This window comes from Durio zibethinus, chromosome 12 (assembly GCF_047325235.1).
Source record: "Durio zibethinus cultivar Kanyao isolate XHJ-2024 chromosome 12, ASM4732523v1, whole genome shotgun sequence".
Classification (NCBI taxonomy): domain Eukaryota; kingdom Viridiplantae; phylum Streptophyta; class Magnoliopsida; order Malvales; family Malvaceae; genus Durio; species Durio zibethinus.
In genome coordinates, this window is record NC_143173.1 from 12754593 (window position 1) to 12773486 (window position 18894).

At 30.2% G+C, this 18894-nt stretch overlaps 1 protein-coding gene and 3 pseudogenes across 3 annotated transcripts; 2 read left to right on the forward strand and 2 right to left on the reverse strand.

Annotated features, from left to right (window-relative positions):
• Nucleotides 1-1150: 1150 nt before the first annotated feature.
• Nucleotides 1151-2564, reverse strand: LOC111295927 (18.5 kDa class I heat shock protein-like; annotated as a pseudogene).
• A 3214-nt stretch (nt 2565-5778) lies between these two features.
• LOC111295925 (7-deoxyloganetic acid glucosyltransferase-like) lies at nt 5779-8909 on the reverse strand (annotated as a pseudogene). The gene is made up of 2 exons (XR_016326261.1): nt 8250-8909; nt 5779-8135 (listed from the first exon to the last, which is right to left on the reverse strand). The product of XR_016326261.1 is annotated as a 7-deoxyloganetic acid glucosyltransferase-like (transcript).
• A 3760-nt stretch (nt 8910-12669) lies between these two features.
• Nucleotides 12670-14663, forward strand: LOC111295924 (7-deoxyloganetic acid glucosyltransferase-like; annotated as a pseudogene). Its single transcript, XR_016326262.1, has 2 exons — nt 12670-13332; nt 13438-14663. The product of XR_016326262.1 is annotated as a 7-deoxyloganetic acid glucosyltransferase-like (transcript).
• A 1656-nt stretch (nt 14664-16319) lies between these two features.
• LOC111295921 (7-deoxyloganetic acid glucosyltransferase-like) lies at nt 16320-18259 on the forward strand. The gene is made up of 2 exons (XM_089740630.1): nt 16320-16996; nt 17117-18259. Exons 1-2 carry the CDS (start codon nt 16402-16404, stop codon nt 18064-18066), a joined length of 1545 nt encoding a protein of 514 aa, XP_089596756.1. The 5' UTR covers nt 16320-16401; the 3' UTR covers nt 18067-18259.
• Nucleotides 18260-18894: the final 635 nt, after the last annotated feature.

The following is an 18894-nucleotide window of genomic DNA, read 5'->3' on the forward strand; positions in this document are numbered from 1 at the left end:
AAGATGAAACGATAATCAAAGTTCGATTTTTTTAAAGTACTTCAAAAGTAAAATTTTGAATATATTAAATTGAAGCGAAAAAGATACACATAAAATTTTATAAAAAATTAGGTTCGAATAAAATTTGAAGATATCCATTACGAGGCAAAATAGAGATCGGAAACTTGCTCCATGGCACTTTGGTTGGTTGGAAAACAAGCACCCAACATATCTCTTTAGTTCTTTGTCATCCTGCTTCTCCTTTTGCTGGTTTTCCAAGTTATTTCCATGGATCCATCAACTTCTTTTCTTTGCCTTTTGCTCTATTAATTTATCATCTTTCTTTTCTAGCTTTAATAAAAAGCTCTTGAAAAAACATGTAATGCTAGGGAAACCTGATGACAAAAGATTTGAGAGGCCCCTTAGTGTTAGTGACATGAAACTTGGCTACCTGCCACATAAATTTTTAAAGAAATGGGACCATTGAAAATAAAAAACCACAAAAATATTGTTCCTGAGGGAACAAATATTGCAGATCGAAGATGATGTGATAGAATCAGCACTTCATTACATGCAATATTTGGATAAACAGTGCATATATATAGTAGTATTGAATCATATCATAAACCAAAATAATGGGTTTTTGTTGTACAATGACAGGAGAACAAACATTCTTTAAAAGATGGTTCATCTCTATTCTCTCTTTTTTTTCTTATATTTTTTGTGGAGGGCTAAGTTTTCAAAAGCAGCTTTACATCTGAGCATGGTATACGGGAGGAATTCTGGTTGTAAATGCAATTCTATAAGCAAACACTGCTCCATGATCTCTATCTTTATACCTTTAAACATAAGGTAAACATTTGACAGCTAGCTATAGTTTCATTTCATCAGTGTAATAATCTGTCATGTGATCATTGCAGCAGATTATGCTTGTGTTTTTCTTTGCTATGCTTTGATCGTCTGCCATTCTAAAGGTTTCTTTGATCAATCAATTGAATCACAATTATTCAGTTAGCCAACTGTAAAGTGAAAGAGACCCCTACAATTTTTTTTTTTTATACAAAATGAAGTTTGAACCATCATATCTGTAAATTTAAGCTAAACAAGATAAGCTAAGTTACCAAGTTTTGTGGGGCAAGGAAGTGAAAATTTTGGGGGGAAAATGATTCCATTTTTATTCAGTTTTTCGAAACAAGAAACTTGTAATTGTTCTATGATGTATTTTGAAATTTTTGAAAGCAAAAAACACGGTAGATTTGTTGTTGATGCTAATTTGATTCTTTGCTTATACTCTCAATATTCATCAATTTAATCTCCCATTAATTGCCTCCTTGATCTTGCTACCCGAAAAGCAATGGCACAATCCTTGCCCACCCTCCATACCATTTTCCCCCACCAAAGCAACGTAAGCAGCAGACATCTAGGCTCCACAGGCTCCAGCCACCCATCAAACACAGCCACTGCTAACACTGCTTTGGTGGATTGTAAACTGTAAGGTGTACTATCAGGAAACCTGACACCAGGCCTGATCAATAGTTAGTGTGTCAGCCTTGTCAGTTATCATTTATGTGGCTTCGCGATTAATTAGTGTGAGGCAGAATAAGACTATAACATGACCAACTCGACAGAGATAAAAGAAAAACACAGAACAGAACCTGAGCTCTCGTATTATAATCCATACGTGTCCTATTAAGGAGCTTCCAATACATTGGTAGAAAAACACAACAGTAACAAGACCTATGCAACAAGACAAACGACACCCCTTAAACTTTACTACCCAAAAAGCCAGATCATATCATAGTTTTTTTTTTTTTTTTTTTTGTAAGAACTAACAACTTAACCAGAGACTTCTATGGGCTTAACTTCAGGTTTTTTCTCTTCTTCTTTGGGCACAATAACAGAAAGCACACCATTCTCCACGGTAGCCTTGATTTGATCCATCTTTGCATTGTCTGGCAACCTGAACCTCCTCAAAAACTTGCCACTGCCGCTCTTGATCCTATGCCAAGTGTCATTCTTATCTTCTTGTTCTCTGCTCCTCTCCCCACTGATTTGCAGCACCTTACCTTCTTCAACTTCCACTTTCACCTCTTCTTTCTTCAGCCCTGGAAGGTCAGCCTTGAATATGTGAGCCTCTGGGGTCTCTTTCCAGTCGATCCTGGTGTTGGCAATTGCAGAGGTTTCACGCGAAGAGGATGGGGCGTTGGCTTCTGAGCTGGTGGTGAATGGGAAACACTCAAAAGGATCCTATACGTCTAAAGAGAATGGATCAAAGACGTTGCTTCTCCTGCCACTGAAAAAGCTTGGAATCATAGACATTGTTGTTGATGGGATTCTTGGCCCAAAGTATGCTTTAAATAAAGAGATGATGCTGACTCTGGTAGATTATGGGATTTACGTGGCGTCCCTAAAGCAAAAGCTATGTCACATTTGGCAGAAACTGCGACCATCTTCTATAATTTTCTTGAATATTTCTTCAAGAATCAGCCACGCCAGAGACTACCACCAGTTTCCATGCAACTTCAAGCGGTTGGCTTTGGCTTCATATCACACAGATCTGTTTGTATATTATTGTTCAATCCAGTGGTGATGCCACATAACAGCACAAGGGGGCATGGCCTCCAAAATTTTAAATATATTTTTAAAATATAATGAATTATCAAGGTAATATAATTATTTTTAATTTTTATTTGTAAATCTTATACTTATTAAATCTTTTTAAAAATTTAAGAGCAATATTTATTTTTCAAATTTTCATAATAAAAATGTAAACTTTAAAAATATTAAGGAGATGTTGAAGAATCCTTTTGTTTTGGCTAATAAAAAATGAGGAAATTTTAAATTACTTAGACTTTCTAAATTTGCACTTATAAATTTGATAATTTTAAATATAATACGATAATATAATATAAAAATGATATAAATAAAAAATATAAAAATAATATGATTTAAAATTTAAAACATTATACATAAATTTAACAAAATTAAAAAATAATATTTTATATTATTATGTCGACACGAATTATAATACGTAATTTTTTTTATAAAATATGATACTAATTTACAAATTTTCAATATTTTACTATACAAAATTATCAAATCCAATAACAGTAATAATTTTTTTATTATTTAATTTGACTTGGTAGGTGAAATTTGCATGTGACATGGACTGATATAGACTCCAAATTATTGCAATTTATGGGTAGCTTTCTCTTTGTTTACTAATAGGTTTTTTTTTTTTGGACTAAATGAAAAAAATTTCAACTATCCAACAAGAAAGAATAGGCAAAAACAGATGGGTTAAATAGATTATTAATAATTAAATTATATAAAATTTTTAAAATAATAATTTAATTATTATTTTTTATTTTAATTATTTTAATTTAAATGTTTTTTTATTATTCGATTGTTAAGTTTTTAAAATGTGTTGACGTGGCACTGACACATTATTTTTCACATCAATTATTCGTATAATTATGTGGCATCATAAGTGTATCATTAAAAGTTAATGATTGAATGATAAAAAATATTTATTTAAATTTAAATGATTAAATTAAAAATAATAATTTTAAAAACATCCATATAATTAGATGATTAATTATGCATCTTATCCAAAATAAACATATGGATACAGAGACAAAGTAAAAAATAAAGAGAAACTCAAACAGTAAAGTTAACAAAAAAACTGCGATACTAATATTAGACAAAATTGAATTATTATAGTACAAAAAGCTTTTAAAATGGCAATGCGCCATGCTTATGTCATGGATTACGCACAAATTTTAGATTAAGATGCTAGTATGATAAGACTTGCTCGAGATAATGTCCGATAATAAATTATTATTAAGTAATTAATTCAATTGATTAGATTTATTTATTTTTATAAGAAAGTTTTGAGTTTAAATTTTTTTATTGGTTATTTATTTAAATTATTTTGAATGTACGATTTGTAATTATTTATTTTAAATTATTAAATATGATATATTTTAATTTAATTTAAGATATTAAATAATTTATTTAATTTTAAATTTATTTTTATAAAAAAAATGTCGACGACAAATTAAAAAAGATTAAAATCGATGCTCTAAAGACATATATTATCCAAATGTGCGGACCAAAGCCAAAATCACAGTCCAATAATACACTCCAGTTGAGCACGATAGATAGACTTAAAAGCTTCCGGTGAATGACACGTGCACCCTCTGAATTCACCTAAACATGAATGTAAAAGATAGAATGATTTGGCACTTTCGGAAAAGGAGATGAGTAGAAATAAATAATGCAAAACATCAATTATTGAGCAGTTCATTCATTCACTGACATTTTGTTCCTCGAACAGTTGATGCCAAAAGCTTAAAAAATATTCACATCAAAATCATACATTAAGGATCTGTTTGGATTCAAACGAAGCCACCTCAGGATATAAATTTTTTTTGTCTAATTGTACACGGTGATCCGGTTGGATCACATGGTGGGGCACCGTAGAGAGCAAATCTACTGCCACCCATAATCTCTTTTAAAGTTGTTGTTTTCTTTTTTTTTTTTTAATTAATTTTAAAGTTGTCTAGCATGTTCGATATTCTCTCGTATTTTGTGAGAATTTCTTCATTGATTTATATAAAATCTTGCATATAAAACATTTTAAAAACTATTGATTTCTTGTGATTCGTGGAGAATTTTGAAAATTTTTGATCAATTTTGGATTTTTTGATATATTTGAATGAATCTTAAAACTATTTTTAATTGCTTTTATTGATTTTTAGAATTTTTAGGGTTGAAATGATAAATTTATGCAAATTTTGCTTTATTGCATTCGTAGGAGTGAAGAATTGTTGAATTTTGCTAAAAGATTCAAAAAATTCATATAAGAGTCATAAAAAGGAGGTTCGCCCGTTATAAGGGATAAATGTGCTCACATATAAGGGATTTTAAGTGATATAATCATTAACTTACACGTACAATTAACAAATCAATTAAAACAAAAAATAAAAAATAAAAATGCGTTAATAACTTAATTATGATTATATATCTTTAATGAATTTATTTATAACATAAATCACATATGCAATTACTTTATAACAATTAAAAAAATAAATTCTATATAATTATTATATTCTTATGCACATTATTAAGTTTTGATATCGTTCTATTTAAATTTTTATTTAATGAGAAATCATATTTTATGGCTTAACATGAGTTTAATAAAAAGAGATTAATAATAAAAAAATTCATTTATATTAGAATTTATAAAACAATTTTTTATTAGTGGTATTTTAGTCAAACACTTTTAAATTTTTTAGAATTAAAATTTTACAAAAAATATTTTAGTCAATTACTTATAATATTTTTTGAGTATAATTATAAAAAATAGATTAGTAATAAAAAATTCATTTAAATTAAAATTTATAAAAAAAATTACTTAGAATTTTTAATCAATTACTTTTAATACACAAAATTAAAATTTTAAATAATTAAATTTCACATAAATTTATTTTTAATTTTAAATTGATATAAATTAAACTTAAATAAATTAATAATAGTTATATATTTACAGATAAATTTGTTAATTTAAAAATTTATAAGGGCATTTAGTTTAATTACTTTTAACATTTTTAAAATTCACACTTTTTTATATAAATAATATATGATAGATGAAATTTAGTTATACTGATCTTCTTATTTTAAAAGAAAGAAAATTTAAATTTTTATGTAAATTTGAAAAATAAATTTTGCTTTAAAATTTTATAAAGATTTAATGTATAAAATTTACAAATAAAAATTAAAAATAATTATATTACCTTGAGAAAATCATTCATTTATTTTAAAAATATATTTAAAATTTTGGAGGCCATGCCCCCTCGTCCTCTTATGTGGCACTGCCACTGCAATGAACAATAAGATACAAAGAACTTGAAGTTGCATGGAAACTGATGGTAGGCTCTGGCGTGGCTAATTCTTGAAGAAATGTTCAAGAAAATTAGAGAAGATGGTCGCAGTTTCTGCCAAATGTGACATGGCTTTTGCTTTGGGGACGCCATGTACATCCAAGAATCTACCAGAGTCATCATCATCTCTTTATTTAAAGCATACTTTGACCCAAGAATCCCATCAACAACAATGGCTATGATTCCAAGCTTTTTCGGTAGCAGGAGAAGTAACGTTTTTGATCCATTCTCTTTAGACATATAGGATCCTTTTGAAGGTTTCCCATTCACCACCAGCTCAGTAGCCGACGATCTTCGTCTTCACGTGAAACCTCTGCAATTGCCAACACTAGGATCGACTGGAAAGAGACCCCAGAGGCTCACATATTGACATATTGAAGGCTGACCTTCCAGGGCTGAAGAAAGAAGAGGTGAAAGTATAAGTTGAAGAAGGTAAGGTGCTGCAAATCAGTGGGGACAGGAGCAGAGAACAAGAAGATAAGCCCATAGAAATCTCTGGCTAAGTTGTTTGTTCTTACAAAAAAAAAAAACCCTATGATATGATCTTGTTTTCTGGGTTGTAAAGTTTAAGAAAGATCCTGGTGTCGTTTGTCTTGTTGCATAGGTCTTGTTACTCTTATACTCGATCTTGATAATGTTTCGAGTAACGGGTTTTTTGTTTGTCTAATTTCTTTGCTCTACTCTATCTTAATGTCTATCCAATTTCAAAGAATTCCCGAAAAGAGGATATACTATATTAGAAAAGAACTTTAATCTAGCTAAACCAAATGGCAATGATAATCCCAATTCTGTTACATATATTTGATAGTTGAAATTGACAGGAAATACAAGAATTATCAGATTAAATTACTTCTTTCATGCATAATTTCTTCTAAATCAAATTTAAAATGAAATTTCCCATATCCATCACATTCCTACATAGTGTTTCAGCCAAGTTGTCTCTGAAACATTTTACTAATCTCAAATCCTTTTGTCAGTCATATAATCAAAACTTAGTAATTAACTTGGCTTATTAAATTTGCAGATATGATAGTTCAAATCTCAACATTAATTGCATTCGACCTCCTTTGTATAAAAAGAATTTGTAGGGGTCTCTTTCATTTTTTTTAATTAACCTTGAATTCATCATTTTACAGTTGGCTAATTGACTAACTATGATTCGATTGATTGATAAAAGAAAAATTCGGAATGACATCTGCGAGATGATTTAAGCATAGCTCTTAAAACTTTTACCTGAATCGAATTGAACTTTCTCACTTGCAGCATTTCTTGTTCATCAATCTTATGTCCTCAATTAGACGATCCAAATTACAATAAGAAGATCCACCAACATTGACAGATTCTTTAGCCAACTTTGCAGCTTTTGCAGCTGATTTCACAACCTCCTCCCCCTTGTCCACCATCAAATCTTTCACCATCTTCCCCACAACTTTCCTATCACACACATCCTTCATGTCTAATCCCAATTTCCACACTTCACTCACAGATCTACTATTCAATTGCTGGTCAGCAAAGTAAGGCCAACAAATCATAGGCACCCCTGCCACCACACTCTCCAGAGTAGAGTTCCATCCACTGTGGGTCAAGAATCCACCGATGGCAAAATGAGCCGAGACCTCCTCTTGTGGAGCCCAACCCACCATGCACCCTCCTTCTTTAGTCCCCTCCACAAGCTCCACTGGTATACCCTCTCCGGCATCGCCTTTTTCGGGCACGCTATCGGGCCTTAGAACCCACAAAAACCTCTGTCCACTATTAACAAGCCCAAACCAGAACTCAATAACCTGCTTTCTTGACAAAACTGCAATGCTACCAAAACTAACATAAACAACAGATCCCTTTGCTTGCTTATCAAGCCATGACAAGCAACTCCTATCAACTTCCCAAAGACTATTTGAGGATTGATCAAAGACTGTTTCATTTGTCTCGGCAAGTCTTGTCTTCAGGTGCACATGGAGAGGTCCAACGGTATAGATTTTGGAACACTTGGTCCGCATACGAGATAATATAGCTCCTTCCAGGTCTTCAAAAGTGTTAATATGAGTCCATGGGCGCTAAAATTTTTTCTTGTCTGTCTGGCTAGAAATTGGAGATTGAAATCCATTATGTCTCTGGCTCGGCAGCAACTTGGAAGATCTCGACATCTAAGAAAAGTTTCCGCACCTGGAACTCTTGTTGTCAGGCGATCCATATCTTCATTTCCTTCAGTTTCTTTTTTTTTTTTTTCAAACACAATCAAGCAAACATTAATTATGTAAAATTGCGAAAAATAAAACAGAATTTGATAACTTGAACTCCTTTATTGAAAAGGATATGATCCGATACCTCTGATTGGAAGCTCCCCAGCTTCGATCATATCAGGGATGGCAAAATAAGCCCAGATGGAAGAAGCACTAACGGTACGAAACTGAATGATGGGAATTCCAAGCTCATTAGCAACGTCAAGAACAAGGCCTAATGCTCCATCTCCTATGATGCAATCCACAGGTGGCTCAATGTTAACCAACATCTCTCTCAAAATTGGCTTCGTTCTCAATTCCATGCTCTTAAACATATCCGTGATGCAATCGGCTAGTTCCCGGGGATGATCACAAGGAAGACCGTCCGATATGGTCTCCAATTCGAACGCTGGATACTTGGCGAAACGCGAAAGAATATCGGTGTGACGAACTAATCGTTCATGGTTGTGCTCGGAGTTTAGGAAGGTGACTTTGAGGCCTGCAAGAGCAAATAGCTCAGCTAGCTTGAGCATGGAGTTGATATGACCTTGAGCTGGGAGAGGGAAGATGAGTACATGAGGAGAAGCCTGCGGCTGTTGCTCTTGCTCCATCTTTGCCAAGAATTTATCTCGAATTGCCTAGAGCTGTGTCAAGTAGATTTGTCTCTACAACTTGTGGTCCTGCTTTCAATTTGCTAGTCTCGTCTATAACGCAAAAACCTAGTACTCTTCCAGCTTGATCGATTGGTATTCGTAATAAAAGATTGTTGTATTACTCACCTTAGCATATGTCTTCTTTAATATATATATATATATATATATATATATATATATATATAAAATAATTTTATTTGTTTTAGATCAGTTGTTAGATTTAACGATTGTGTATTTATATTATATAAAATTTATTTATATTTTATATAAAAATTATATATTGTAATTTATATTGACATAAAAAAATAAATTTAAATTTTTTAATCTTATTAAATTTATATATAATTATTATTAAAATTTTAAATTATATCACTTTTATATTTTATTTTTATATGATATTTATATCATATTATTATATTATATTTTAAATTTTCATTTCTATTACAATAATAATAAAAACATCTAATGAGGCCAAAAAGACTCCTACAGTTCGCGGTAACACTATAACTATACCAAATCACAGAAAATTAAATATTGTGCTGCCACCAGCACCTTACTTTGACGGACAGTCCGAAAATTTAATAAATTTCTTTTTTAAAAATTAAATATTGGGTTATTTCGATGTCGCAGCCGGGCCATGGCTTTACCATAAGGGTATGCTGAAGACTCTTTTGTTTTGACTAATAAAAAAAGGGAAATTTTTAAATTATATGATCGTACAAATATATTATGATAGCAGTTATATATCAAAATTTTAAATATGATATAATGATATAATATAAAAATAATATAATTTAATATTTTAATAAAAATTATAAATAAATTTAATAAAATTAAAAATATATATTTTATATGTTTATATCAATAATAAATTATAATATATAATTTTTATAAAATATAATATGAATATATAAATTTTTAATATTTTATATAATAAAAATACATAAATTATAATACCTATAATAATAATAGATTCTTTTATTATTTAATTTGACTTGGCAGGTGAAATTTGATTGTGACATGAACTGACGGAGATTATTAAGTTATGGGTAGCTTTCTCTTTATTTCCTAGTAGTTTTTTTTCTTGTGAATTAAATGAAAAATTTTCAACTATCAAACAAGAAAGGATTGGCAAAAATAGATTATTAATCATTAAATTATATGAATGTTTTTAAAATAATTATTTAATTATTAATTTTTTTATTTTAATCAATTAAATTTAAGTAAGTATTTTTTTATTACTCAATTGTTAACTTTTAAAAATGTGTTAATATGACACTTCATATTATTTGTTGCATTAATTATTTATATAATCACATGACAACACATTAGCATATTATTCAAAATTAACGGTTGAAAAATAGAAAATATTTATTTAAATTTAAATGATTAAATTAAAATAAGTAATAATTATATACTAATTTTAAAAACATGCAAATAATTGGAAGATTAATTATGCGTTTCAGTCAAAATAAATACATGGATATAGAGACAAAGTCAATCATAAAGAGAAAATCAAATAGTAAAATTAATAAAAAAATTCCGATACTAATATTAGACGAAACTGAAGTATTATACTACAAAAAACTTTTGAAATGGCTACGGCCCATGCATATGCCATGGATTGTGCACGGGTCATAGTTCAAAAGAATCGTACGATGGGACTTGTCCGTAATGATATGAACAACCGGTTAAAGAGGATCGGAGCAGATACTCTAAAAGCATATAAATTATCCAGGTGTACGGTCAAAGTCAAAATCAAAGTGCAAGTGTGCACCCGAGATGAACACGGTTAGTAGCCTTAAGCTTCCGTGCCGTGAGAGATGCACCCTTTGAATTCTCTTTAAAAAGTAGAATGATTTGACACTTTCGGCAAAAGCAGTCGAGAAGAAACAAATAATGCAAAACATCAATTATTGAACTGTTCATTCACTGACATTATGTTCCTCCTACCGCTGATGTGAAAAGCTTTAAAAAACTCACATCAAAGTATATATTAAAATATTTTTTTTTACAAAATATAAAATTAAAAATATTAAAATTTAAACCTTAAGCAAATTCTATCTCACTTCTTCAAAGCTTTTAAGCACGGTTTGTGCATATAAATCAAGAACCTCAACAAATTAATTTATATATAAAGTCCAAGAAAGTTAAAGAATATATATATCTATATATTAATAATCCAGGTTTGCTAGACAAGTGGGGATTGGGTCTTTAATTAAATCTCTTTTAAGAGTGGATCTGGAAAACCATTGGATTTAATACGATATAGTTTTTTTAAATCTACGATTGACAGGCAATTTTAGGTTCTATATTAAATTAAGGATATATTTGAATTCAATCGGTGCTTAAATAAGATACGAATTTTTTATCTAATTGTATATGGTGATCCGGTTGGATCACATGGTGGAGTACTGTAGAGAGCAAATATACAGTGCTGCCACCCATAATCTCTTTTAAATTTTTTTTTAAAAAATTAATTTTAAAGTTGTTCAACATGATTTGATTCGATATTGTCTCCTATTTGGTGAAAATTTATTCACTGTTTTATATAAAATCTTGCAGTTACTTATCACCTTAGGATACTATAAAATTTGAAAAAAAAAATGAATTTTTGTGAATTTTGAAGAATTTTGAGAATTTTTTTTTATCAATTTTTAAAGATTTTTGATATTTTTGGATGAATCTTAGATTATTCTTAACATGTTCTTATTGATTTTTGAAATTCTTGAAGTTGATATGATAAATTTACACAAGATTTGTTTTGTTGCATCCATAAAAGTGAATAATTATTGAATCTTAATAAAAAAATTCAAAAAATTCATGCAAGTCATAAAACGGAGGTTTGGCTATTATAAGGGATAGATGTGCACATATATAGGAGATTATAAAAAGATATAATTATTAACATATATAGTTAACAAATCAATTAAAATAAAAAATTAAATATGCTTAAATGATTTAATTATGATTATATATCTTTAATAAATTTATTTATTAACATAAACCACCTGTGCAATTACTTTATAACAACTTAAGAAATAAATTTCATAATTATCTTATTTTTATGCACACTACTAAATTTTAATCTCGTTTTATTTGTATTTTTATTTAATATGAAAATAATATTTTATGTCTTAACATGAGTTTAATAAAAAACACTCTAACAATAAAAAAATTCATTTAAATTAAAATTTATAAAAAAATTACTTAAAATTTTTAATCAATTACTTTTAACGTATAAAATTAAAATTTTAAGTAATTTAATTTTATATAAACTTTATTTTTAATTTTCATTGATTTAAATTAAACTTAAATAAATAAAAATTATATATTTACAAATAAATTTATTAATTTTAAAATTTATACGAGTATTTAACTCAATTTATATGAGTATTTACGGATAAAGTTATATTAAATAAATTAAGGTAAAGCCATGGCCCGGCTACAACATCGAAATAACCCAATATTTATTAATTTTCGGACTGTCCGTCAAAGTAAGTCGTTGGTGGCTGCGCAATATTTAATTTTCTATGATTTGGTATGGTAATACTGTTAGCAAGAACTGTGCGAGTCTTTTTGGCCTTATTTGGTGCTTTTATTTTTATAATAATAAAATTTAAAATTTAAAATATAATATAATATATAAAAATAACATGATTTAAAATTTTAATAATAATTATATATAAATTTAATAAAATTAAAATATTTTATTTTATTTTTTATATTAATATAAATTATAACACATAATTTATATATATAACATAATTAAATTTTATATAATATAAATACACAAATCATCAAATTCAATAACCATTCAAGAGAAATAAAATTATTATATATATAAAAGAAGACATGTTAAGGTGAGTAATACAACAATCTTTTATTACGAATGCCAATCGATCAAGCTGGAAGAATACTAGGTTTTTGCGTTATAGATGAGACTAGCAAATTGAAAGCAGGACCACAAGTTGTAGAGACAAATCTACTTGACACAGCTCTAGGCAATTAGAGATCAATTTTTGGCAAAGATGGAGCAAGAGCAACAGCCACAAGCTTCTCCTCATATACTCATCTTCCCTCTCCCAGCTCAAGGTCATGTCAACTCCATGCTCAAGCTAACTGAGCTATTTGCTCTTGCAGGCTTCAAAGTCACCTTCCTAAACTCCGAACACAACCATGAACGACTAGTTCGTCACACCGATATTCTTTCCCGTTTCACCAAGTATCCAGGGTTCGAATTCGAGACCACATCGGATGGTCTTCCTCGTGATCATCCCCGGGAATTAGCTGATTGCATCGTGGATATGTTTAAGAGCATGGAATTGAGAACCAAGCCAGATTTGAGAGAGATGTTGGTTAGCATTAAGCCAACTGTGGACTGCATCATAGGAGATGGATCTTTAGGCCTTGTTCTTGACGTTGCTGAGGAACTAGGAATTCCCAACATTCAGTTTCGTACCATTAGTGCTTCTTCCATCTGGGCTTATTTTGCCATCCCTTATATGATCGAAGCTGGGGAGCTTCCAATCAGAGGTGTGTGATTATATCCTTTTCAATAAAGAAGTTCAGGTTTTATTTTCGCAATTTTACAAGATTAATGTTTGCTTGATTGTGTTTGAAAAAAAAAAAAAACTGAAGGAAATGAAGATATGGATCGCCTGATAACAAGAGTTCCAGGCATGGAAAGTTTTCTTAGATGTCGAGATTTTCCTAGTTTCTGCCGAGCCAGCGACATAATGGATTTCAATCTCCAATTTCTAGCCAGACAGACAAGAAAAAATTTAAGCGCCCATGGATTCATATTAAACACTTTTGAAGACCTGGAAGGAGCTATATTATCTCATATGCGGACCAAGTGTCCCAAAATTTGTACCGTTGGACCTCTCCATGTGCACCTGAAAACAAGACTTGCCGAGACAAATGAAACAGTGTTTGGTCAATCCTCAAATAGTCTTTGGGAAGTTGATAGGAGTTGCTTGTCATGGCTTGATAAGCAACCAAAGGGATCTGTTGTTTAAGTTTTGGTAGCATTGCAGTTTTGTCAAGGGAGCAGGTTACTGAGTTTCCGTTTGGGCTTGTTAATACTGGACAGAGGTTTTTGTGGGTTCTAAGGCCCGATAGCGTGCCCTGAAAGGGCGATGCCGAAGAGGGTATACCGGTGGAGCTTGTGGAGGGGACTAAAGAAAGAGGGTACATGGTGGGTTGGGCTCCACAAGAGGAGGTCTTGGCCCATTGTGCCATTGGTGGATTCTTGACCCACAGTGGATGGAACTCTACTTTGGAGAGTGTGGTGGCAGGGGTGCCTATGATTTGTTGGCCTTACTTGCTGACCAGCAATTGAATAGCAGATTTGTGAGTTAAGTGTGGAAATTGGGATTAGACATGAAGGACTTGTGTGATAGGAAAGTTGTGGAGAAGATGGTGGACAAGAGGGAGGAGTTTGTGAAATCAGCTGCAAAAACTGCTAAGTTGGCTAAAGAATCTGTCAGTGTTGGTGGATCTTCTTATAGCAATTTGGATCGTCTAATTGAGGACATAGGATTGATGAACAAGAAATGCTGTAAGTGAAAAAGTTCAATTCGATTCAGGTAAAAGTTTCAAGAGCTAGCAATTCATGAAATGTCTTTTTCTCGGCAATTTGATTGATTGTGTTGCCAGCACATGCCAAAGGACAATCGTAGAGAACCATTTGCCAAAATGTGGTTGGTCCTTAACATTTTAATTGTTTCTTATAAGACTTTTATTCCTGATTTGTGATGTATTTATCTGCATAGCTGGATTCTTATCTCTTTCCAATAATGTTGCAGACAATTATATATAGCAAAAATATAGTAACTGATTAATATGTCTTATCATATCTAGTATTTTTGTGACTGAAATTTCATCACCACTCTTATTACTTAAATTTGGATTGTTTCAATTACAGATGATATAAAATTAAACTTATATTAAAAAATAAATCATGCTACAGTATATAAAATTAAACTTTTTTTTCCAAAAGTAAAAATTCGGCAAGATTCTATCACTAGATTTAATCAGCAACAAATTGACTGGACAACCTCAATGTTAAAGGCCAAGCCCTTACAAATACAATCATCAAAAGGGTTTGTCACTATCTTCTAATATAATGTATTGAAGAAATTTAATTCCATATTTACTTTGTAATTTGAAAATAATTAAGGCTCCATTTGTTTCAAAAAAATGATTTTTAAAAAATGATTTTCATATTTTCAGGTATTTTCTTGGCAGAAAAAAATTGGATTATCAATGAAAAATAACTTATTGGTCAATAAAAAATGAGATAATTTTTTAAAAAATTATCTTACATATTTAAAAAAGAGAAGATATTTTTTTTAAAAAAAATTGTCTATAAGTAAAACTATTTATTAATAGTTTTGAGTATAATTTTACTTATAAATAATCTTACATTAATAAATAATATACTATTAATAAATAATATTATAATATATTAATAAATAATATAAAGAATAATAAATAGTTTGACTTTAAGTATTTTTATATTAACTTAATATTTTAATATGAAATATTATAATTAAAATATAATTATTTTTTTATATTAGTAATTTTAATAATAAATAATTTCAATATATTTTAATAATAAACAATTTTTAATATTTTAATGTTATATTAATATTATTTGAAAAAAAGTTTTTCAAAAAACAACCAAATAATAAAAAATAAAATTTTTAACTCATCCAAGTAACAAAAAATTTCTTTCAATTCAAAAAATATAAATATTTTTAAAAGTTATTTTTTAAAAATCATTATTTTCGAAACGAACGGAGCCTAATTACCAAAAATATTCCAAAGCCAACGGCTTATTTTACCAACTGCTTAAAATTTTAGGTAAGTTAATTTCATATAAAATTTATTTTTAATTTTAATTGATTTAAATTAAACTTAAATAAATAAATTTTATATTTACAAATAAATTTATTAATTTTAAAATTTATAAGAGTATTTAACTTAATTTATATGAGTATTTACAGATAAAGTTATATTAAATAAATTAAGGTAAAGCCATGGCCCGGCTGCGCCATCAAAATAACCCAATATTTAATTTTTGAAAAAAATTCTATTAAATTTGCGGACCGTCCGTCAAAATTAGTTGCTGGTGCAGCAGCACATTTGATTTTCTGTGATTACGTATCGTAATAGTTTTACCAAGAACTGTACGAGTCTATTTGGCCTTATTCGATGCTTTTATTATTATTAAATAATTTAAAATATATTATAATAATATTATACAAATAAAATATAAAAATAAATAGATTTAAAATTTTAATAATATTTATATATAAATTTAATAAAATTAAAAATTTATATTTTATATTAACATAATTTAATATATATAATTTTTATATAAAATATAATATAAATATATAAAATATAATATTTTATATAACATTAATAAGCGAATCATCATATCTAACTGCGAATGCCGGACAACTAATCCCAGAGAAAGAAAATTAACTAATATAAGTTAAATAAAAAAGACATGCTAAGGTAAGTAATACAACAATCTTTTATTATCAATACCAATCGATCAAGCTGGAAGAGTACTAGATTTTTGGGTTATAAATGAGAAAAGCAGAACCACTTGTTGTAAGGGCAAATCCACTTGACACAGCTCAAAAAGTCCAGGCAATTAGAGATCAATTCTTGGCACAGATGGAGCAAGAGCAACGGCCACAAGCTTCTCCACATGTACTCATCTTCCCTCTCCCAGCTCAAGGTCATGTTAACTCCATGCTCAAACTAGCTGAGCTATTTGCTCTTGCAGGCCTCAAAATCACCTTTCTAAACTCCGAACACAACCATGAACGACTAGTTCGTCACACGGATATTCTTTCCCGTTTCACCAAGTATCTAGGGTTCCAATTCGAGACCATATCGGATGGTCTTCCTCGTGATCATCCCCGGGAACTAGCTGATTGCATCATGGATATATTTAAGAGCATGGAATTGAGAACCAAGCCAGATTTGAGAGAGATGTTGGTTAGCATTAAGCCAACTGTGGACTGCATCATAGGAGATGGAGCTTTAGGCCTTGTTCTTGACGTTGCTGAGGAGCTAGGAATTCCCAACATTCAGTTTCGTACCGTTAGTGCTTCTTCCATCTGGGCTTATTTTGCCATCCCTGATATGATCGAAGCTGGGGAACTTCCAATCAGAGGTATGTGATCATATCCTTGTCAATAAAGGAGTTCAGGTTGTTGAATTCTGTTTTATTTTCGCAATTTTACATAATTAATGTTTGCTTGATTGTGTTTGAAAAAAAAAAAAACAACTGAAGGAAATGAAGATATGGATCGCCTGATAACAAGAGTTCCAGGCATGGAAAGTTTTCTTAGATGTCGAGATCTTCCAAGTTTCTGCCGAGCCAGCGACATAATGGATTTCAATCTCCAATTTCTAGCCAGACAGACAAGAAAAAATTTAAGCGCCCATGGACTCATATTAAACACTTTTGAAGACCTGGAAGGAGCTATATTATCTCATATGCGGACCAAGTGTCCCAAAATTTATACCGTTGGACCTCTCCATGTGCACCTGAAAACAAGACTTGCCGAGACAAATGAAACAGTGTTTGATCAATCCTCAAATAGTCTTTGGGAAGTTGATAGGAGTTGCTTGTCATGGCTTGATAAGCAACCAAAGGGATCTGTTGTTTATGTAAGTTTTGGTAGCATTACAATTTTGTCAAGAGAGCAGGTTATTGAGTTCTGGTTTGGGCTTGTTAATACTGGACAGAGGTTTTTGTGGGTTCTAAGGCCCGATAGCGTGCCCGGAAAAGGTGTTGCCGGAGAGGGTATACCGGTGGAGCTTGTGGAGGGGACTAAAGAAAGAGGGTACATGGTGGATTGGGCTCCACAAGAGGAGGTCTTGGCTCATTGTGCCATCGGTGGATTCTTGACCCACAGTGGATGGAACTCTACTCTGGAGAGTGTGGTGGCAGGCGTGCCTATGATTTGTTGGCCTTACTTTGCTGACCAGCAATTGAATAGCAGGTTTGTGAGTGAAATGTGGAAATTGGGATTAGACATGAAGGATGAGTATGATAGGAAAGTTGTGGAGAAGATGGTGAAAGATTTGATGGTGGACAAGAGGAAGGAGTTTGTGAAATCATCAGCAAAAACTGCTAAATTGGCTAAAGAATCTGTCAATGTTGGTGGTTCTTCTTATTGTAACTTGGATCGTCTAATTGAGGACATAAGATTAATGAACAAGAAATGCTGCAAGTGAAAAAGTTCAATTCGATTCAGGTAAAAGTTTTAAGAGCTAGCAATTCATGAAATGACTTTTGCCTAGCAATTTGATTGATTGTTACAAGCATATGCTAAAGGACAAATCCTAGAGAACCATTTGCCAAAATGTGGTTGGTCCTTTAACATTTTAATTGTTTCTTATAAGACTTTTATTCCTGATTTGTAATGTATTTATCTGCATAGCTGGATTCTTATCTCTTTCCAATAATGTTGCAGACAATCACATATAGCAAAGATATAATAACTGATTAAAATGTCTTATCATATCAAGTATTTTTGTCACTTAAATTTCATCACCACTCTTATTACTTAAATTTGGATAGTTTCAATTACAGATGATATAAAATTAAACTTATATTAAAAAAATAAACCATGCTACAGTATATCAAATTAAACTTATTTTTCCAAGAGTAAAAATTTGGCATGATTCTGTCACTAGATTTAATCAGCAACAAATTGATTAATTGTGACAACCACAATGTTAAAGGCAAGCCCTTACAAATACAATCACCAAAAGGGTTTGTCACTATCTTCTAATATAATGTATTGATGAAATTTAATTCCATATTTACTTTGTAATTTGAAAATAATTAAGATTTTGTTTGTTTCACGAAAAATGATTTTTGCATTTTCATATATTTATTTGACAAAAAATTATTTGGGCAATGAAAAATAACTTATTGATCAATGAAAAATGAGATAATTTTTTTAAAAATTATCTTTAAGATTTAAAAAAAAAAAGATATTTTTTTGAAAAAGAACGGATTATAAGTACAACTATTTATCAATATTTTTTAGTATAATT